This window comes from Thunnus thynnus, chromosome 4 (genome assembly GCF_963924715.1).
Source record: "Thunnus thynnus chromosome 4, fThuThy2.1, whole genome shotgun sequence".
Lineage (NCBI taxonomy): Eukaryota > Metazoa > Chordata > Actinopteri > Scombriformes > Scombridae > Thunnus > Thunnus thynnus.
In genome coordinates this window covers 35,816,627-35,836,089 of record NC_089520.1, presented here as the reverse complement: position 1 = coordinate 35,836,089, position 19,463 = coordinate 35,816,627, and the positions used below count along the sequence as shown (strand labels likewise).

Sequence of the window (19,463 nt, the reverse complement as noted above, 5' to 3'; positions counted from 1 at the left end):
AGATTGAGTCACCATATATGCAGTACAGTACTTTACTTTGAAGATATATTTTAATGTAATCACCAGCGTCATAGCCCATAAAAAACGATCTACTGCACTTTTACAGAGAAATGAATCTCCATAACACTGTTTCTATTCAAAAATGTTGGTGTTTGTACTTCAGACAGAACAAGAAAAAAATTTCCTGAAGAAAGTCTGATTGCTGTGAGCTGTTGAGCTTGATCTTTTTTCTCCAGCCCTTTGAAATTAGTTTAACACTTGAGTCAATGAAAACCGACTTTAATGTATTTTCTGACTGAAAGGTTATGAAAGCTCTTATTATGAGCTGAAGTATGTTGGAAAGAAAATGGAAGGAGTCTGTGCTGTATATAATGGCTGTGTTACAGATGCAATGGCAGTGAATGATTTACAGGCATTTTATAACTCATGCAGAGCAAAAGTTATCCTTTTGAGCTCATGAATGAGTACCATACTGAGTACAGTATAAAATATAATACAAATGGTAAAGATAATTGATTTGACTTATTGATTAGGACAGTGTGCAGTTTTAAACATTAAAGATGCACTGCACCAGCGTTAGCTCAAAGCTAATTTGCATCTGTAGTCCCCCACAATCAAAACATACAACAGCACAACAACAAACAGTACAAAGCAAAAAAAAAAACCAACAAAAAAAAACCAACAACACACAGAACACACCATACAAAATACAAAGCTACACATAACAGCACATCACATATACCCACAATGTCAATTAGAAATAAATAAAACTAGACTCAGTGGTCACACAGCTGATTAGTCTTTCAGTCTTGATGGATTTCAAAGTGTGATTTCTATCTCTATTATCTTACATTGTTTATGTATTTCTAAATACTGTAAATTCTTAAATAAAGCAGGTATTTAAACTATATTTTAACTGGTATATCAAATAATCACAGGCCTCAAATCCCAGCAGGGAGGAATTATGCTAATTATGTAATTAGCAAAATATACAAGTGATTAGCATAGTATTAGTATAGTGGGTAATTTAACAAGGTAAATTCAGCATAATCTACTGTACATTTACTCAACATTACAGTGTATTTCCATCAGTACAATAACATACACTGTAACTACTATTCCTTGAGCACAGTTTAAATACAGTAAATATTAGTTATTTTTTTCAACTTCAAGCTACTCTTGAAATTTTTGGTGTATTTTTTGGGGCAGAGGCATGACTGCCTGACTAAAACCCCAATGCCAACAGGATATCCTGAAATGTAACATTTTCTGTACCTGTGTCACAATAAAGGCTTTCTTTTTAAGGGATTATTATCACTTGAAGTGTTTTATTGTGAAATAGATATCAAAAAGTGTATCTCTAATAATAGCCTATCTCAAATAAAGGCCTATCAGTCTTCAGTTGAGGTAACCAGTGACCCCAGCAATTACTAGAGAATTTATAGTACAATGAAAATAAATGAGGCTTCATCCTGTTAACTGCAATGCATAATAACTGTAGATGTCGGCAATATGAATTTAGGCAATGCAGCATTTTAAAATTTGATTGGAGGATTTAACAGGGCTGTTAATCTGAGTAAGAGACAAGTTTCGAGACTCCAAATGGGGCTTGAGAGATTTGGAGGTTTTAAATTTGATAGAAACAGGGAAGAATGGAAATATGTCTTGAATGCTGCATTTTTTGCTTACAATAGTGATTACAACAAAAGTATAATTATATTAGAGACTAAATATTCCTGCACGATGTTATAAGCTAATTATTAAAGTCTGATATATTTCCACACATTTGTGCATAAAAGAACACATCTAAAATGAAAAAAAACTTGACTGTTACACACTGTGGAAGCATTACCTGGACTTCTATGGGAACAGCGAGAATAGAAAAAAGTCCCGAGATTGGGCTCAAGTAGTTAAGCCCTGGTTTCTACTGTACTAAATGTGCAATAGGAGCTACTATTTGGTATGCTTTGATAAGAAAATTCTATCATATAGTAAAATCCTGTTCACGTCTCAACAAAATCCAAATATATCTTTCCATGTTTACTTCACATCTGTAATATATGCATTTGCATACACTGAATACAAACCTTTTAATTGATACAACACATAAGTCTGTAGACCAAACAATATAATTATGATGAATTTATCATTTGAATATATGCGTGTCTTGCAGCTGTCGGCATGATAGTTACTGGGTGTTTTAGGTGCTGGTGGGTTAATCATCTCTGCCAAAGATACACATTTACATACACCCACATTCACATGACACTTACTCTCACATACTGTATAAAAAAAAAATCTTCTTCTTTCTGTCACTGTTTCCATGGCATTGACCTCGTCCACCCTTTTTTCCATCTCCCTGTATATATTCACCCAGCACTCATTTTGATGTTCTTTCTTTTTATCATTTTCCTCTCTCGCCCTCAAAGATTTGGTGATTTTCCATAGCGTGTGTTTCATCTTATCATATCCTATACATCCAAAAAGAGGTTAAAGTTTCAAAAAAAATGTGTGGGCATGTGGCCATTAAGACTCTCAAGAATGCAATCACCCAGCTGTTGTCATGCATACATATTTAAGGATTTTATAAACTTGGACTGATATTCATGATGTTTCAGTAAGAGAATAAAAGTGAGTGGGACGTAAGAGATGGCATTCATGCATGCATTCCTATGAAAATGTAATATAAACGAGAACACGCTCACAGAGAGGCACAAACCTCCACCAACGCTGGACAATTCTCCAGCAGTGCTTTTGTTTATCAGTAAATAAAACAGTTATGGAGGCTGCATCTTCTCAAATTGCTTTTGAATTTGATTTCCTGAAAAAAGGCATTTCAATGCATTTTTGTTCAGCTGCCAGTGTGGAAGTCTCAAATGCCAGACCCACCAGCTCCGGAATGCAGTTTTTCCACTGTTGTGGCTAAAAACATACTGATGTATCTACAGATCATAGCAATGAAACAACTGAACATTTTGTAACTTCCTTCCAATATCATCACTTAGAAAGAATAAGAATTTCTAAGGTTGAGAAATCACAGATACTGGTATGCAGTGTTTGTTAAATTTAGCAATTGTCATGACCAGTGATGTATGAGATATGGCCTTGAGTGGTCAACATGAGGAAACACAACCATCTTTCAGAAAAAAAAATTGTTCATATTTCCATGTAAGACTCAACATAATCCTTTCCACGTGGGTATTTTCTAGTGTTCATACATACTAGCCAGTTAGACACTGTTTTAAGAGACTGTCCTTCCAAGAAAACAACATATGCTTATATTCAAGTGACAGTGCCCTCTAGTGGGCGTAGTAATGATGATGGGAACAAAAGAGGAAATCAGGTGATGTTATTATAAAGCAACAAAGTCCATGTAGGGAGGAGGTCGGGGTGGATCAGTGGGTCAAAACAACATAAGATGTTAACACATGAGATTGCTGTTCACTTCCTGTTTCCAATATTCTTTTGCTTTGTTTTTGTTACCATGACCATAAGGGGCTTAAAGGCCCTGAAATCTTTGTTTCAGATATCAAAGCTGCACTAATCAATATTGTATATTAAAAAAATGATGTTATTTGTTGTAACAGATTTACAGAGAATCGTCACCTGACTCTGCCATTCCCCTCAGATGTACAGAGTATTTTAGGCTCTTTCAGCTCATTGTTTTGGTTTTATGGCCAGAAACTTAATTGTTGTTTCTATCTGAGCAATCTCATCAACCTGGTTAAAAGCAACAGCAGCAGCTATTTTCGGTGAAAAATCTCTGATAAACCTACTGTACACTCCCTGCCAAGCACCAAACAGCAGACACACAAAATGAAAGACTAACTGGTGAACACAGTGGAGCATTTAGCAGCTGAAGAGCCAGATATATTTCTCAGGAGTTGGTGGAGACCAAAACAGAGCTGAAAGGAGAGTAAATATTGGACTTCACGACTGTTGCTTTGTTTTAATGTTGTTTTTAGACAACAGTCTGCAACATATTTGCCACAACATCTTTATAAGGTGAGCGTATCTGCTTGATTGACACGTGTCTCAGCTTATCACACTAACTTGTGGTTGTTGCTGCTTGCTTGTCCCCCTTCAGCCCAACCAACACTCCATCCACTTTGGTCAAATTAGGCTATTTCTGCCTCCAGGCAGTGAGATTTATAGAACCAGTCAAAAGTTTGGACACACTTTCTGAATAAGAAGGTGTGTCCAAACCTTCGACTGGTACTGTATACCCAAACTACAGGCTTCAAAACACACCTTTAGAAACCTACAAGCGAGGTACAGATGCTGTGTTTTCAAGAACACGGAAATCATTTTTATTTAGAAACAAGCTGTATGTGATCAGTTATATCCTGACTACAGAAAAGGCAGGGGCAAAGTCAGCCCTCTACTTGCATACACTCAATGTTACAGATAAATTGAGTGCTGACCCCTCTTTTAGTCAAATTCATCGGCAGAAAGCTAATGGAGTGTAGCACTGAGGTTAGTACTCTCACACTTGCATGACTCCTCTCTGAAAAAGGACTTCTCTAAGTTGTTTTAGTGACAAAGCCTCAGAATTGAGAAAAACTTGACTTTTTAAACTCGTGATTCAGAGGTTAATTATCATAAATGATGCATGCATCTTCCCAATGGTCTGACGTAAACGAGCCAGATCACATTAGTCCTGCATGCAGACCTCCTGTGTCTCTTATACCATTTCAAACATATTCTGAGATAGCTTTGCACCTATTTGTTGCTTTTGCTCAAGGTGTGATTTATGCATGGTGAAAAGCCAAAGAAGCAAAGAAAAGCACAACATCAGTATTCCAAACAGACCTCAACAGAACATGTGTCACAGTACATTAAAAAACAAAAATAGAACAGCTAATAAATGGACCTGGTGAGATTGTTTTAACTGCTACTTCCAAGATCATGAGTAACATTTGAACATTGAGCTTCTTCTTTGGTTTTAACAATCAGCTGTGGTGAGTTTAGTAGTATTTTGCTGTTTGAAATCAGTAGTATTTACTATTTGTTGATTTAGTATTGTATGTCACATTTTTCAAAGTTTGAAGCAGCAGAAGCCTTGACATTCCGAATCCCAAGCATAGGTCAAGTTCCAAAAATGAGTTTCCACAATGTAACCAATTGCGTCTTTTTTATGATTATTTTAACACACATTTTTGTTATAAATGTGTTGTCTCCAAGCCCAAGCTGAGATAACCCTAATGACATGACGATGACATCATCTATAGTTATATTCTCAGACTGTCAAAATTAAAATATGTTGCAAAAGTCACCATTGATACAGTAGTTAGAGAAATATTGATGACCATAAATCCAGCACATCAATATTTCATCAATATTTCTCTTATAATTATTGTATCAGTTAAGGGTAATGATATTTTGTGTGTAGTCATTTCGAAAAAGGTGATTTGTATATATGTTATTTATAGTGATTTGTCTGTCACATGATCAATCAGCTAATTGTATATTAGGTAAACAGAAGTGGCCTCAGACACCCTTGATGAAGGCAAGAGAGTCAAAAACGTTTTGTGAATGAAACAGTGTACTTCAGAAGAGTTGTGCGATGTTTTTTTAATTTTGATGGACTTGCATTGAAGCTCAGACTGGTCTGCACCTCTCTGTGTGTGCATTCTTAAAGGAGAAAATTATTCTCTTAGACTGAACAGAGCTCCTAAAGAGCCACAAGAAGACATTATACAACAGTTTTCACAGGCAGAGTAGTACTTCTGAACTAACCTCTATGGATAAAATCAGTGGAGTGCCCTTTTAAACACACTTCAAGAGCAGTGTAAAACAACCAAACAACCACCAAATCTGGACAGAATGAAATCGCAGTTGTCCACAGTTCAAAGTAAAGCACAGGGTAGTTATCTGCAAACATTTCAGTGGCCTATACACAGTCCAAAACCACTACAGCAGTATTTCAGGAAAGATGACTGCTGTTTTCAAGAGTCAACTCGAGCTGTTTTTCATTGTATTCCAGTAAATGTCAAAGCAATTCACCTCGCCTGATTTTCAGTTACATCTCAATGAAAACTACTTTTAACAGCTAACGTCTCATCCTCCACATCGCAGAGCTCAACTAGTTGTCACTGACAGGAGAATTATAGGTCTGTGCTGCTCACAACGCTGCTTGAATGGAGAAACGGCACTGAAGCAAACCTGCTCTGAGCCAAACACAAAGGACAGTATCTGAAAGTAGGGCTGAATGTAGAGCGATTAATTAGGGTCATGTGGCCCATTGTCCAGGTTCGTCATCTCATAATACAAGTCTGAAATAGGTAAGAGTATGCGGTCAACATGAAAGCAAGAATATTATACCAGTTTGTAGTAAAACTAAATCAGTTGACCAACTTCTTCAAATGTCATGTCTCATCTCATGAATTCAGAGAAAATGGAAGTCTGTTGATATTTCTTTGTTGTTAGGTCACATGCAGAGAGGTGTAGTCTAGCAGTGGACTTGTAGTTTGTACTATATAGTCAGTTGAGTGCACTGTTAGATAAAATGAAACTGGGTCATAGTGACAGTAATGGATAAGATGTAGATAGGAACAGAGCAACACTGACAAAAGATGATACCACAAGTAGAACATATTTAAAATTAACATTTGGTTTTTGTAATGTTAATATTGAGCTCGATTAGGCCTCTCTTTTTGATATTTCCTTTGATAAGATGTAAGACAAATGATAAGATGTGCAAAAGTCTCCACTGATTACATTTCAAAACTGTTTGAGCAAGCACATATTATTAACTGTTGGTATCAAGGTAAACGTTATATGGACAAATTGAAATCTGATTACAGCAAGAGGGATGATTTTGGTTTTTGTTGTGTATTTCAAAAGCAAGTCATCCATGGGTTTCATAGAAATGGATGGATATACATGGATAGCTGTGAAATGCCATTTTTTTTCTGTTTACAGTCAGTTTACAGTCAGTTTGTACCACTTTACACCTTTCCTACAATACCCAGTATTCATTGCTCTATTTTGAAATCAGTCACCTCTATCACACAAGTACACCCAGTTATCACCCCAACTCAGTGTAAGAGCTGTGGCTCTGCAAAGCTAATGACTTAGCATGCTAATATTTTTTTCTAGATTGATTTGATTTATTGACTGGGACAGTGTGCAGTTTTAAACATTAAAGATGCACTGCATCGGAGTTAGCTCGAAGCTAATTTGCATCCGTAGTCCCCCACAAACAAACAAACAAAAACAAACAAAAAAACACACAGAACACACCATACAAAATACAAAGCTACACACAACAGCACATCATATACACCCACAATGTCAATCAAAAATTAATAATGCAAACTAGACTCGGATAATATAAGCTAGATTCAGATGTGTGGACTGGGGCAAACTTTAAAACATGCAAACAAAATATTGCATGTAGCCTATGTTTAACAAGAACTTAAGAATAACTAGTCTATTTCTGTAGCATTAGGCAGGGTCATTTGAAATGTAGCCAGCTGAATTGGGCTGATAACATGTCAGCGCACTCGTTTGTATTCTAGCACTGAACCAGCCACAGCTGACCTGCTCATGGACTTGCCTCAGTCTGTCGAGCTAGTGATGTTTAGGGCTCATGGGAAATGGGGTTTGTCAAATGCAGTCAAAATAGAAATATTAAAAAAACAACTCCTACTTGCTGTATGGTCCAGAGCGGGATTTTTAGTCATTTGTGTTACAATTGTCAATATGAATTTTGAATGAGGTTTCTGGAAGTTCCAGGTTCTCTTCGGCTCTCCATAGTCACCAAAAAAACAAATACATTGGGTTAGAGAAATGTAGTTATTACTCTACTGCTCTCCTATTTCTGTGAGTGTTAAATTTACTGTGTCCAGGGATGGTGCTTGGAGGCCTCAGGCAACATTCTCCCCTCAGTGTGCCCAGTAGCTACAGCTCTGCTCTTTGAGTGAACACTCAGGCGTTAAAGCCCAGGCCCCTGCCTTCCCTCTGACTATCTTTCTCTCACAGCCTCTGCAAAAAGTGACTTCACTGGCCTCAGGCTTTCACTCGGTGGATATTTACTGTCAAAGGATGTCTCTCCATACACACACACGCACACACACACACACATACTCATCGGCTTCCTCACTTGTCTGAGGTGTTTTAGGTTCCCTGTCAGCTCACTAACACTGTGACTGACGTTGACTATAGAGGGCTTGTCTGAGGGGAAGTTGAGAAGGAGGTCAGCAGTGCAAAAACAAATATTGAATTTATTTTATATGTATGATGTCGCAAAAGGCAGCGGCGGACATATCACAGCCTCATAATAATGACATTTTGAAAATCTCTGTTTACCACATGAATGAAAATGAGATGTTGATGCTGCTTTTTCAGTAGCTGCTCCTGTTTGGTGCTCATGATGTTTATTCTGTGAGCGGTGTTTAATTGGAATTCAGATGACTTGGCAGTAGACACTGTCAGCTGTTTTCAGAGGACGTGAGATAGCTATAAAATGTCATTTCCTTCTGATATATCCCTCTAAAGCCTACTCAATGTCACATCAACACTGTATCCTTTTAGTGATAAAGACCCTATTGCATTTCCTCTTTTCCCCAGGTATATATGGGCCAGACGAGGGCTGGGCGTCAGCTTACCCAGAATGCAGAGAGAGAAACCAGTCACCAATCAACATTGTGGACCAGGATACCAAAGTATCCACAGAGTATCAGGAACTGACGCTGGAGGGCTTTGATACTGAATCCTCTAATAAGACATCTATGAAGAACACCGGCAAAACAGGTACAGTAAAGACAACACAGGCTTGTACTGCAGATTGAATTTTGCTGGTTAATAACTTCCTGATATATGTGGGATAATTCATGATGATACTCTCATGCTGACTGAAAGGTTTGAAATGTTTCAGCTAACTGTATAAAGTATTTGGACATTTTAAGGAAGACTGAGAATGAAATAGGTGCTAATGTGATTTGTTAAGCATTTGAAACACCTCCCAGTATTTCAAGTGTTTCACATTCTGTCTATATTCTGCCCCACTAATCTAAAATATTCTGTGGATGTTAATTGTTCTCAGATAATAAATTTAATAATAATAACAAAACATTTTATAGATTGCTTTTCAAGATACTCAAAGACACTTGACACAAATGTTACAACCTCCAGAAAGGCTCTTTACAAACATAACTTAAAGAGTTGAGGAGTAGCAGAATTTTTTTTTTATTTTATTTATTTATTTTTTTTAAGTAATAAATGTGGCCACCCCCACAATGGATCATCAGATCTGGGTGCTTGCCCCTAACCTAAACAAACATTAAAACTAAACCTAACAGAAATAGTGAAAACAGGACTGCCAGACTCATCAAAAAATAAAGAACCAACAAAAGAAAAGATCTAACTCAAGGTGGTAACATGTACAGTCTGCTGCTGCTGAGGCTGGAAGGAGAGAGAAAGAGCCAAGCTTCCTTTCCCCTTTACACTGGTTTTCCCCCCAATCAGTCTAGACCTGATACACCTGAGGGAAGAGCACAGAACATCATGAGACTCAGATAAGATGCACATCCAGCAGGGGGGGAGCATGTAACACAGATTTTTAAAAAATTATCCTTTGTCATTTTAATGATTTTCACCCTGACCTTTCATCTCAAGACCATGTTCAGGGCAAAATGCACTATCAACTATTTGACTAAACTTCTTTCTTACTGTTATGATATATATTATACTGTTATATAAAAAATGTTGATCATAAAAAAACTATTTGGCAAGCCCCTTCCACACATGCAGTCTATCCCAGAAATGTTCAGGAAGATTTCCTGCATAGGGTCATGTGTGAATGGGAGCAGGGATTGATATTCAGGGAAATGTACCACCTATTTGCCACCTCAAGACCCAGTAACATTTCAGGGAAAATGCCAGTATGGTGCTGTGAATGAAAGCAGTAGGGACAAGCACGCTTTCACGTGGAGCGAGCGAACTAATCACAAGACTCAAGTACAAGTATTTGAATCTGCAACTTGTTTATGGTTGCCTTGCCAATGCTTTCACGGGTGGTTTGATGACTAACAAGCAATACAAATTCTTTTGTTTGGAAACAAGCTCATTTTTGTCAAAAATGGCTGGAACTGGACAGATTCAGAAATAAGGGAGCTTCTCTCAGAAGCTCCTCGCACAGAGCAGTTGGCATCCGTAAGTGTTGCATGACTGCCATCTGCTGAACTGTCCCTTGCCCATTCTCTTCCTGCATTGCTATGGCATGTGTGAAAAGGCACAAGACATAAATATTCCCGAATGTAGCTGCATGTGTTTAAGCCCAGCTTCTGGTTGGTGCCATCTTTTCTGTTTGGAGCCAAGACCTTCCAAATAAGGAGTGCAGGGTGTTGCCTTTCACGCTCTGAAAACACACCCCACTACCTCGGACCAAAGCTAACACTAGCTTAAATTTAGCGTTTAGCTAAATTGTAGGGCAGGTATCATAATCAAGTAACATTAAACTTTGTGAAATATTGTGATAATAGTCTGATTCAGTGCGAGTCCCAAAGCCAGGGAGAGCAGCAGGTGAGCCAACTGACATCAAAGCTACTGTAAGTCTTCATATCCTATTAACGGAGCAATAATTTCCAAAATGACCATCAGCACACTAATTAGAGGGCCTAAATTTAGTGATGACTTGTTGAAAAAAAATGACTGACTAAGTATTCCTAAAGGGAAGTTGAAGCTTTTTGAATGGGAGTCAGTTGGAGCATCTAGCAGCTGTCAATGGCGCTTTAAGGTACTTACACATGGCTTCAGTCTTAAGCTGTGGTAGTTGCCACTTTGAAGAACCACTCAAGCAGCTAAAAAGCTTTAAAGGGCACAATTCAGTTTATCATACAAAAAACATCATTCAAGTATGCACATGCTAATGTACGGAAGTTTTCATGTCCTAGACATTAAGAATTGTAAAATCCTCAGTATATTGTTGTATTGTATTTTCTCAAACACTTTGGTACTGTCGGATGTAAAGGTAAACAAATAAATGATTACCCAAACTGTCCAAATCCATCAGTTGCCCTGGAATTACAGAATATTAGTAACATCTGGTGTACTCAGTTTTTGTTTTACCTCTAAATAAAGTGCTTTAGGAAATGTGTTTGCAGTGTTGGCTTGTTATCAACTGGTCTGATCATCTGACGACTTGTGTTTCTGCCCCTTTGGACTTCATTATCACAATGTTGCCCAATAATATGATTTACTTTGGTGATATCATAACCAACAGAAATAATGGTCAAAACCACAAAAATAAGACCCATGGTGTAATAAAATGTAATCATCCTTTCAGATCTTGTATTAAACATCAAAATAGAATTCTGGGTCATGTTCCTTAAAGGAATCTTGCCAGTTGTGACAGAATGTTTGGAACCATATAATGTTATGACAGGCCATAGTGCAGAGAGAATGAAAAGCAGAAGTGTGACAGCTCTAATAATCCCAACTCATATTGGCAGATGTCTGCACATCAAACATCTGTTGCATCACTTCCCCGCACATGATTATAAAACAAGACAGGTGCAATATGTAGCAAGTCATTTATGATGAAGATTACACATCCCATTTTCATTCAGATATGCTGCAGCCGTATTAGTACAAGTGCCATGGCAGGTGTCACTGCCTGTAGTATTCAGCACCGGGCCATCTGCATGCGGGTCTCCTGGCATCTCCAGGACCCTCCTTGTCAGCCACAGATATTTTTCACAATTCCAGGTTGTCACTAAGATGGATGATCCTTTCCCCTCCGTCGAGAAATGGAGTTGAAAGGCTTTTGAGAGACAGAGGCCACAGGTGGTTGGAAGCACTGTTGACAACACTGGGAATGCTACCCAGAGCACAGCTGTGTGTTTAACACAGTAATGTTTTACATCCAGTTATTTGCTCAATCAAGGATTATGTGAGGCGTATGTGATGAAAATTTTTAATATTTTGCTATTTCTTTTATAGATTTACAGCAGCTTTCCTAGGCAGGTTTTGTTGTGTGAAAATAAAGCTTATCCTAATGCCTAAATAACAAGGAGGGGCTGCAACAAATATCGGATTACAAATTATATTTGATATATCTAACAAATATTTGGACATGGACAAGAGTTTGGACACATCTGAGAAAACACGACTGTGGATTGCTTGCAAACATTGCTAATAAAGTCAGGTGATCCCCAAAGATCATAATGACTATCAATATCTGCACCAAGGGAAAAATTGACCCGCTGGTTGTATTAAGCATCACCAAAGTCAGCAGGCTTGATCCTCTAGGGACCAAGAATTTATGTATATCTAATGGCAATCTATTCAACAGTGGTTGAAATATATAAGTCTGGACCAAAGTGGGGTACAGAGCAACAGACAGATTGACCAACATTATCATCCAGAGAGCCACTACGCTAGTGTGGCTAAAAAGCTCATAATGTAAAATGACTGATTTGAATCAAATTTGCTGACTACATTCATACTGCGCAGTGAATAAACCCTTCTTACAGTATTTTACATTGAGACAGAATGCTTCAGTGTTGAAGTTAAATGCCGTGGTGGAGGGTAACTAAGTATATTTACTGTACTTAAGTACAATTTTGAGGTACTTGTACTTTACTTTAGTATTTACATTTGATGCTACTTTATACTTCCACTCCACTACATTTCACAGGGAAATATTGCACTTTCTACTCCACTACATTTATTTGACAGCTTTAGTTACTTTTCAGATGAAGATTTGACACAATGGATAATATAACAAGCTTTTAAAATACAACACATTGTTACAGATGAAACCAGTGGTTTCCAATCTTTTTGGCCTTTGATGTCTTACAAAAAGCAGTGTGTAGTTGGGGTCACATTTCAGATGTCTGTGAGTTGTTAACAGCTCCCAAATAGTGATTTTTATCTCTAAACTTCTCAGATGCTTTCATTTCAATAAATGATCAAATGATCCAATATTTCAGCAAAAATCAAAGATTAGAGAAAAAGTCCAAAAACTGAGAACAGATTTGTGTATCAGAACTTTGTTTTTTCTTCTTTTTTCTCCCATTAGTCATCTCATGACCCCTCAGATTTATCTGCTGACCCTTTGGAGGGGCCCGACCCCTAGGTGGGGAACCACTAAACTAGCTAACTGTATATAAAGTAGTTGAAACTACCTCCACCTCCAGAAGCTACAACAGTAACATGCTGCTCTAACACTGATGCTTCAGTATTAATAATCTAATGATGTCATATATAATAATATATCAGTCAGAGGGACCAAACCACTACCACACACATTCACATATTTGTATATAGACTTTTATCAAGCAGCAACACATTTACTATGGTATAGTTGCAGGCTATAGTCAAGCAGTGCATTGGGACAGTATACCATGGGCTGCTTATAATAGAAAAAAATTGTAAAGATGTAATGAGTAATAAGTGTAATTTAAAGTAAGAGAACCAACCCTGACGCTAACATAGCATGAAATACGAGCAAGACAGTGGGTACATAAATTTGGATGTTGAAAGCTATAATAGTTGTAGGATAAAAGTAAGTCCACTCTAAATATGGGATGGAGGAAAACACTACCTAAGTGGTAAACTTATTTCAGGGGATTGTTTCTGATTTTGGTGTTCCAGAGTTTTTTTGTTATAGCACTAGTTCTTTCTTATTACACTAGCATTTCCACACAAGATCTTGCATAATGAAACAGGCCAATTGCCAGGACATTAGCTGAGCATATTTTTAGCCGCACTGCTGGAAAGGCTCTATATATAGCAAAATCATAATATGCTTTTGCTGTGTCCAATACTTTCTTTTCAATGTAAAATATTGCAGCTTTTAGGGGATTCTACAATTTTTGTTTTTCTGTGCTGGATATATGCATTTGTATGTGTGCATTCTAAGACACTGACTCTAGATGTGTGATCCTCACAGCAGGCTAAGTTTTTAACCTAGCAGAACCTCTCTCCATTTGTCAAGAATTTTTTTATACTTACATTCAAAATCTCTAACACACTGTAGGTCATTGTATTACTGCATATGATCAAATATAAAATAAAAAATCCTGTTTGTGTTCACCAGTGTATTGCACAGGGAAAAACAGTGTGACTTCCTCAGATGAAATCTAAGCTGTCAGTCATCTCCACCTACTGCTGAGCTGTGTTACAGCACAAACCTGTAACAGTCACAAGCAGAGCAGCTCCTCACTAACTGCTGCCATGGCCTCTCTTTCACTTTCTCACTGTCTGTCAATGTAAAGTTTACATCTGCTGGCATGACAGAGCAGAAACCTCAGCTGCCAGAAGAATATAGTGTATTGATATGGCTTATGATGTATACATTAGGGATGTGCAGAGGGCCCAGTATTAGTATTTGTATCTGTGCTTGTTGAAGCAGCAAAAATATTTGTATTTGTATTTGTATTGGAATAAAAGTGGAAATAGGCTTAAAAATCCTGTAAATTACAATACGTGTTCATGAATAAACTACCTTACGAAGGAGGTCCCCACTCTGGGTCTCAAACTGGAGTCTCCCAGATCATAGACAACTGCACTGACTGGAAGAACTATTATTGCTGACTGAAGGCTATTATTGCTTTGCACTTTTCATTTATTGCCTATTTTTTACAACCTCACTTTCTGGAAAGGAGAAAGGGAACAACAGGTTGCATGTGTCAGTAGCTCAGCTTTATCTCTGGGGAACACCCCCAACTCTGGGAGTGATGTCCAAACTAGGAAATGTGCATCATGTAGCAGGTGGATGTGACTCCTCTAGTTGAGACCTGCTGATAGACGTAACAGCAAAGCAAAGGAGAGAGTCTGAGATAGCGATGTAACCCACCTGTATGCTGGTATTTGACGTTTTATTTTTTCTTCCTGAAAACAAATAATTTTTAAAATATTTGTATAAAACAAATATATGTAAAAAAAACCAAAAAAACCCACTATTTGTGCTTCTCCGAATAATGTATTAGTATTTGGGCACACCCCTAGTAAAAATTAACAGATGAGTAGCATATATTGACAAACAAAAATTTGAATGAAAGACATTAATCATTTAAATAATGTGTACAGTGTTAAATTCTAATACATTCAAGATTGGTTGATAAGATATGGGTAGGTATTACCCTTCTTGGCATTGACTGTCTGGTGAGATTCATAAAGTTTTTGACTTTTTCTTTGATCAGATAGTTCTTGATTTAAATTTTAAAAATGCCAGTTTTGCACTTTAAAAAAAAAAAAAAAAAAAAAAAATATTTTATTTTTACTGTTGCTTGTCTTTAAAGCTTCTTTTGTGAAGTGCATAAGAATATATTGTGGAAAAACATGTGCAGCATTGAAAAAAAAGCCCAGTGGAAAATTTGGTTTGATGTAGGAGAAAGGTGGTCAACAAAAACAATAGAATTTATCTTCTGTGGACCATGAATATTGTCAGCAAATTTTCAAGGAAATCAATCTGTTGAAGACATCTTATTGTTATTTCATGCCATAACCAGCAACTAGATCATATCTGCACCCAAACTATCCAACACCTGTAGTGTTCATCTGTCATTTCGTCGACCATACTGTATATACCATCTTTCTTTCATGGCTGCCTCATGGATGCTCAGTTGATTAACATGGCAGCAGTAGAGCCACAGTTGTATTTCCATGGTGAGGCATAGACTGTCACTCTAGATGAGTTGATTTCCCAGCCACGATGGGCTAGTACCATCCTGGGGAAAATAGCCTATAATGCTTTCTGTTTATTAAGCCTTGCATATAACCATTTGCCATTTGTCGTTGCAGCCAGAGCGTTAATTATACAGTTATCCACTGAGGCAAATGTCAACTAACTTTCAAAACAGTTACACAGAGGAAACGGTGAGGGAAATTATAAATGTGGCTCCTGCGGCTGTTTATGAGTTCCTGGGATTCAAGTCATATGATGTCAGAGAGCTGATTTGCATTCAAGCTGAATGTGAGTGTGAGGAAAAGCAACAATAAAATCCATCAATGTACAGAGTCAGATCGACAGACGTTTCTGTAATATGCCCTGATTTAACACAACACAAAACAAGGTTAACATGCTCATCTATTTTTCCAGTAAAGTTATTGTAGCTTTTACTGAACATGGTAACACTTATTCCATTACATGACTGACTGAATTCTGCTGACTTTTCATTCATGTTTTTTTCAAGCTAGTTTTGACTAAGCAGATGGATTTAAAGATCCCCTCCAGGCATGTTTTCAGATTTATAAAAAGATCCTGCTTTTAATACTAATTTGTGTCTGATATGTTTTTCCACCCAATACATTTATATATATATAATAATTACCTCATAGGAAAATCCAGAATCCATGAATATGCAGACAACAAAACTACAAAACTCTTAATTTCAAAACTGCAAGACACAAGACAAAAGTCCATTCTCAGAGTATGTACACAAAGCTGCTCATAAAGGTATACCTCTTAAACTCAGATTTAAGGGGAGAAACTTTATCCCTTCAGCAGATGAATGTGAAAGCAAACTCATAAATACTCTTTTTTCTTGTGATGTTACACTGGATGTTATTTCAGCATTACTGTCCAGCTTTGGCTGCTATCATTTAACTGTACATATACCATATATGTAATGTAATGTCTGTTAGACCCACAAACGTAACAACATCCAACAAACATAATAAACCACAAACGTAATACAAATCTGCAGCTTTTAATGCAATAATCCCACTATTGTAATAAGTTTCCCACATACATAATAGCAGTTGCCTTCCACAAACGTAATACTTAATTTCTCGGAAACGTAACTATTAAGTTTGAAGGAAGGTGAAAACCTTCAGCTTTCAAAATTGTAATAACTTCCCACAAATGTAATAAACAAAAACAAAACATTTCTAAAAACTTCTGATAATTAAAGGCTTTGTAGATTACTCTCAAATGTGTAACTTTCCATCCTGTCATGTTAAGTAGGTCTATTTGGTGTCTTTCCTGAACCTGTTTAGCCGTAATAGGCTTCAAAGGTGGCCTGTTTAGAAATTTTGCTCTCAGCAACTGGCACTGTCTGGATAAATCCAGTGCTTGTTGAACAGCTCTCACTCATCCCAGAATACTTCTCTCTCAGTCTGATGTTTACTTTTCTTGCATTACAACTTTTAGTGGCATCAAATCCCCTGTTAACAAGTTCCAGGATAGCAGACTTCTTTGCCATGACTCTCTGTCATCACTTAAGCAATACTGGTGCCTATTTGTCCATACTCTGACCAGAGCTGACTGTTGATTTTCCGTCCTGTCTGCAACAGGAACATCAAATTCCCCCTTGAGTACCTTCAGTATAACACTGTAGGTAACAAGTCAACAACTTGGTCAATCAAGTCAACAGTCTTTTACTTCTCATTTATGACTGCTGGGTTTAGGCTATAAACCACTACTGTTAGCGTTCACTGTTAGCCTATCACGTTTGTTAATTGGTCATATCTAATAAAATTATTTTCAATTCATTGTCAATATTTCATTTGAATGTATTAATTTTGTAAGAAATAGTGACTATAAGAAGACTCATTCATTAACTAAACTAGACTTTAGAGCAATGACCTGAAAGGAACAGAATTTTTTTAACTTCTTTTTTTTTTGACTGATAGCTATAAAATGATGAACTATGGTCACTTCACTCATCAATACAAGTGCTACTAAGACAGATACAATCACTAACACCTGTCCTATTGGCAAATGACACAGGTGAGCGACACTGTTTAGAGAATTACTGAAAAGACTCCTTCCCTGGATCTATGTCAGATATCCATAGCCTGAACATACTGATATAGACAAAAATCAGCAGTTGTCAGTGTTATGAAACTGTACAAGCTGGTCAAAACTGGTCAGAACTGTAGTTTTACGCAACTATCAAATAATTCTTTCAAACAATAATAGGTGGATGAGAGTTTGCTTTTGTCTGGGAAATTTTCAGGTTAGTTACAGGTGAATTCAGATTTTTTTCCTGCATTCACTGACATTAATTTAAATCCACCTGATGTCAGTCATTATTTGTTTACAAACCTTTCATTTTCAGTCTTAAATGTTGAGAAATGTTTCATTTTCATTATTTTAAAGAATGACAGACTGGTCTTATATACATATTCAAGTGTTTGGGTTTTGATATGCAGATATATTTTATTCAAATGGTTCAAACATAGACTACTATTGTGTTTAAAGGGATACTCCACCCAAAACATGATTTGTTTTGTTTTGTTTTCATTTTAACTGTCTTTTGGATCCAATTAACTCATCCAGACAGTTTTTAGAATTGTTTATTCTTTCAAAAGATTGAAGATTCTATTCATTGTTAGCAAAAAAGTGAGCATGTAGAAGTTAAACATATCTTTAAAAAAAGGATTTTAAAAAATGACTTTACTGGCTCCAAACAGGAATGAAAATGAGGTAGAATCAGTGTCCCTTTAATGTGGATAAATAATATCCAGCTGTTACTGACAATCAATACTTTACATTCTTTACTTGTGCATAGTTTAATTGTATGGCAGGTGAGTTTGTACTGAAACTTTTGTACAGGGTTAAGTGTGATTGGTTGTATATCTTTCATTGCTAGAGTGACATGATGCTGTTTTTGCCTCTTCTGAAATCTTTTTTCACAATTGGCTTTGTAATAAAACCTTAAATAAATCTGGAATTAATATGATGGGGTTTAATTGCAACAGCACTTGATCAGTCTAAACAGGCAAGAATCTAAAGGACAAGAACATGTGGCTGTTGAAGATATTTAGAGTTAGCAACTTGTATAAGCTGTAGATTTTGATTATATTAGTAGTTTATTACATTTGTGGGAAGTTATGACAATTTTGAAAGCGGAAGGTTTTCACCCTCCTACAAACATCACAAATTCCTTCAAACGTAATAGTTATTACGTTTGCAGGAAATTATGTATTACATTTGTGGTAGGCAACTGCTATTATGTTTATGGGAAACTTATTACGTTAGTGGGATTATTACATTAAAAGCTGCAGATTTATATTACATTTGTGGTTTATTACGTTTGTGGAATGTTGTTACGTTTGTGGATCTAACAAACATCATTAAAGGCAAAAATAAATAATGGCAGTAGCTTGTTTTGTTTTGATTTTGACATGTGATAAAGATGCTCTGATTAATGTTAATGTTAACTACTATATATACTACCTGTCACTTGCTGGACTCAAAAAATATTGGACAGTTCATGGATGTCCAAAATATAAAGGATTTGTCCTCTGAGGAGAATGATTGACAGAAAATTTCATGGCAATATGACCATTAAATTCAGGCATTTTGTATGTAAGTGGAAACTCTTTTGGGAAAAGGTCAGGGATCATCAGAATCATTAGTATTGATGGGTAACTGTCAGTAAGATAAGTATCTTGCTGTGGGCACTGTAGTAGGAAGATACAACATTGTTATTTGAAACAAAGAGATAATCACCAACACCATCGCATCAAGTGTTTTAGGTGGTTTCCAGCCTGCTCAGGGCCAG

At 36.7% G+C, this 19,463-nt stretch overlaps 1 protein-coding gene across 1 annotated transcript in view; it reads left to right on the top strand.

The window, feature by feature from the left end:
• ptprga (protein tyrosine phosphatase receptor type Ga) overlaps nt 1–19,463 on the top strand; it is a 483,716-nt gene that overhangs the window by 283,245 nt on the left and 181,008 nt on the right. The window contains exon 3 of the mRNA XM_067588517.1: nt 8,575–8,757. Within this exon, the coding sequence (XP_067444618.1) occupies nt 8,575–8,757 (183 nt within the window). The remainder of the gene's footprint in view (nt 1–8,574; nt 8,758–19,463) is intronic.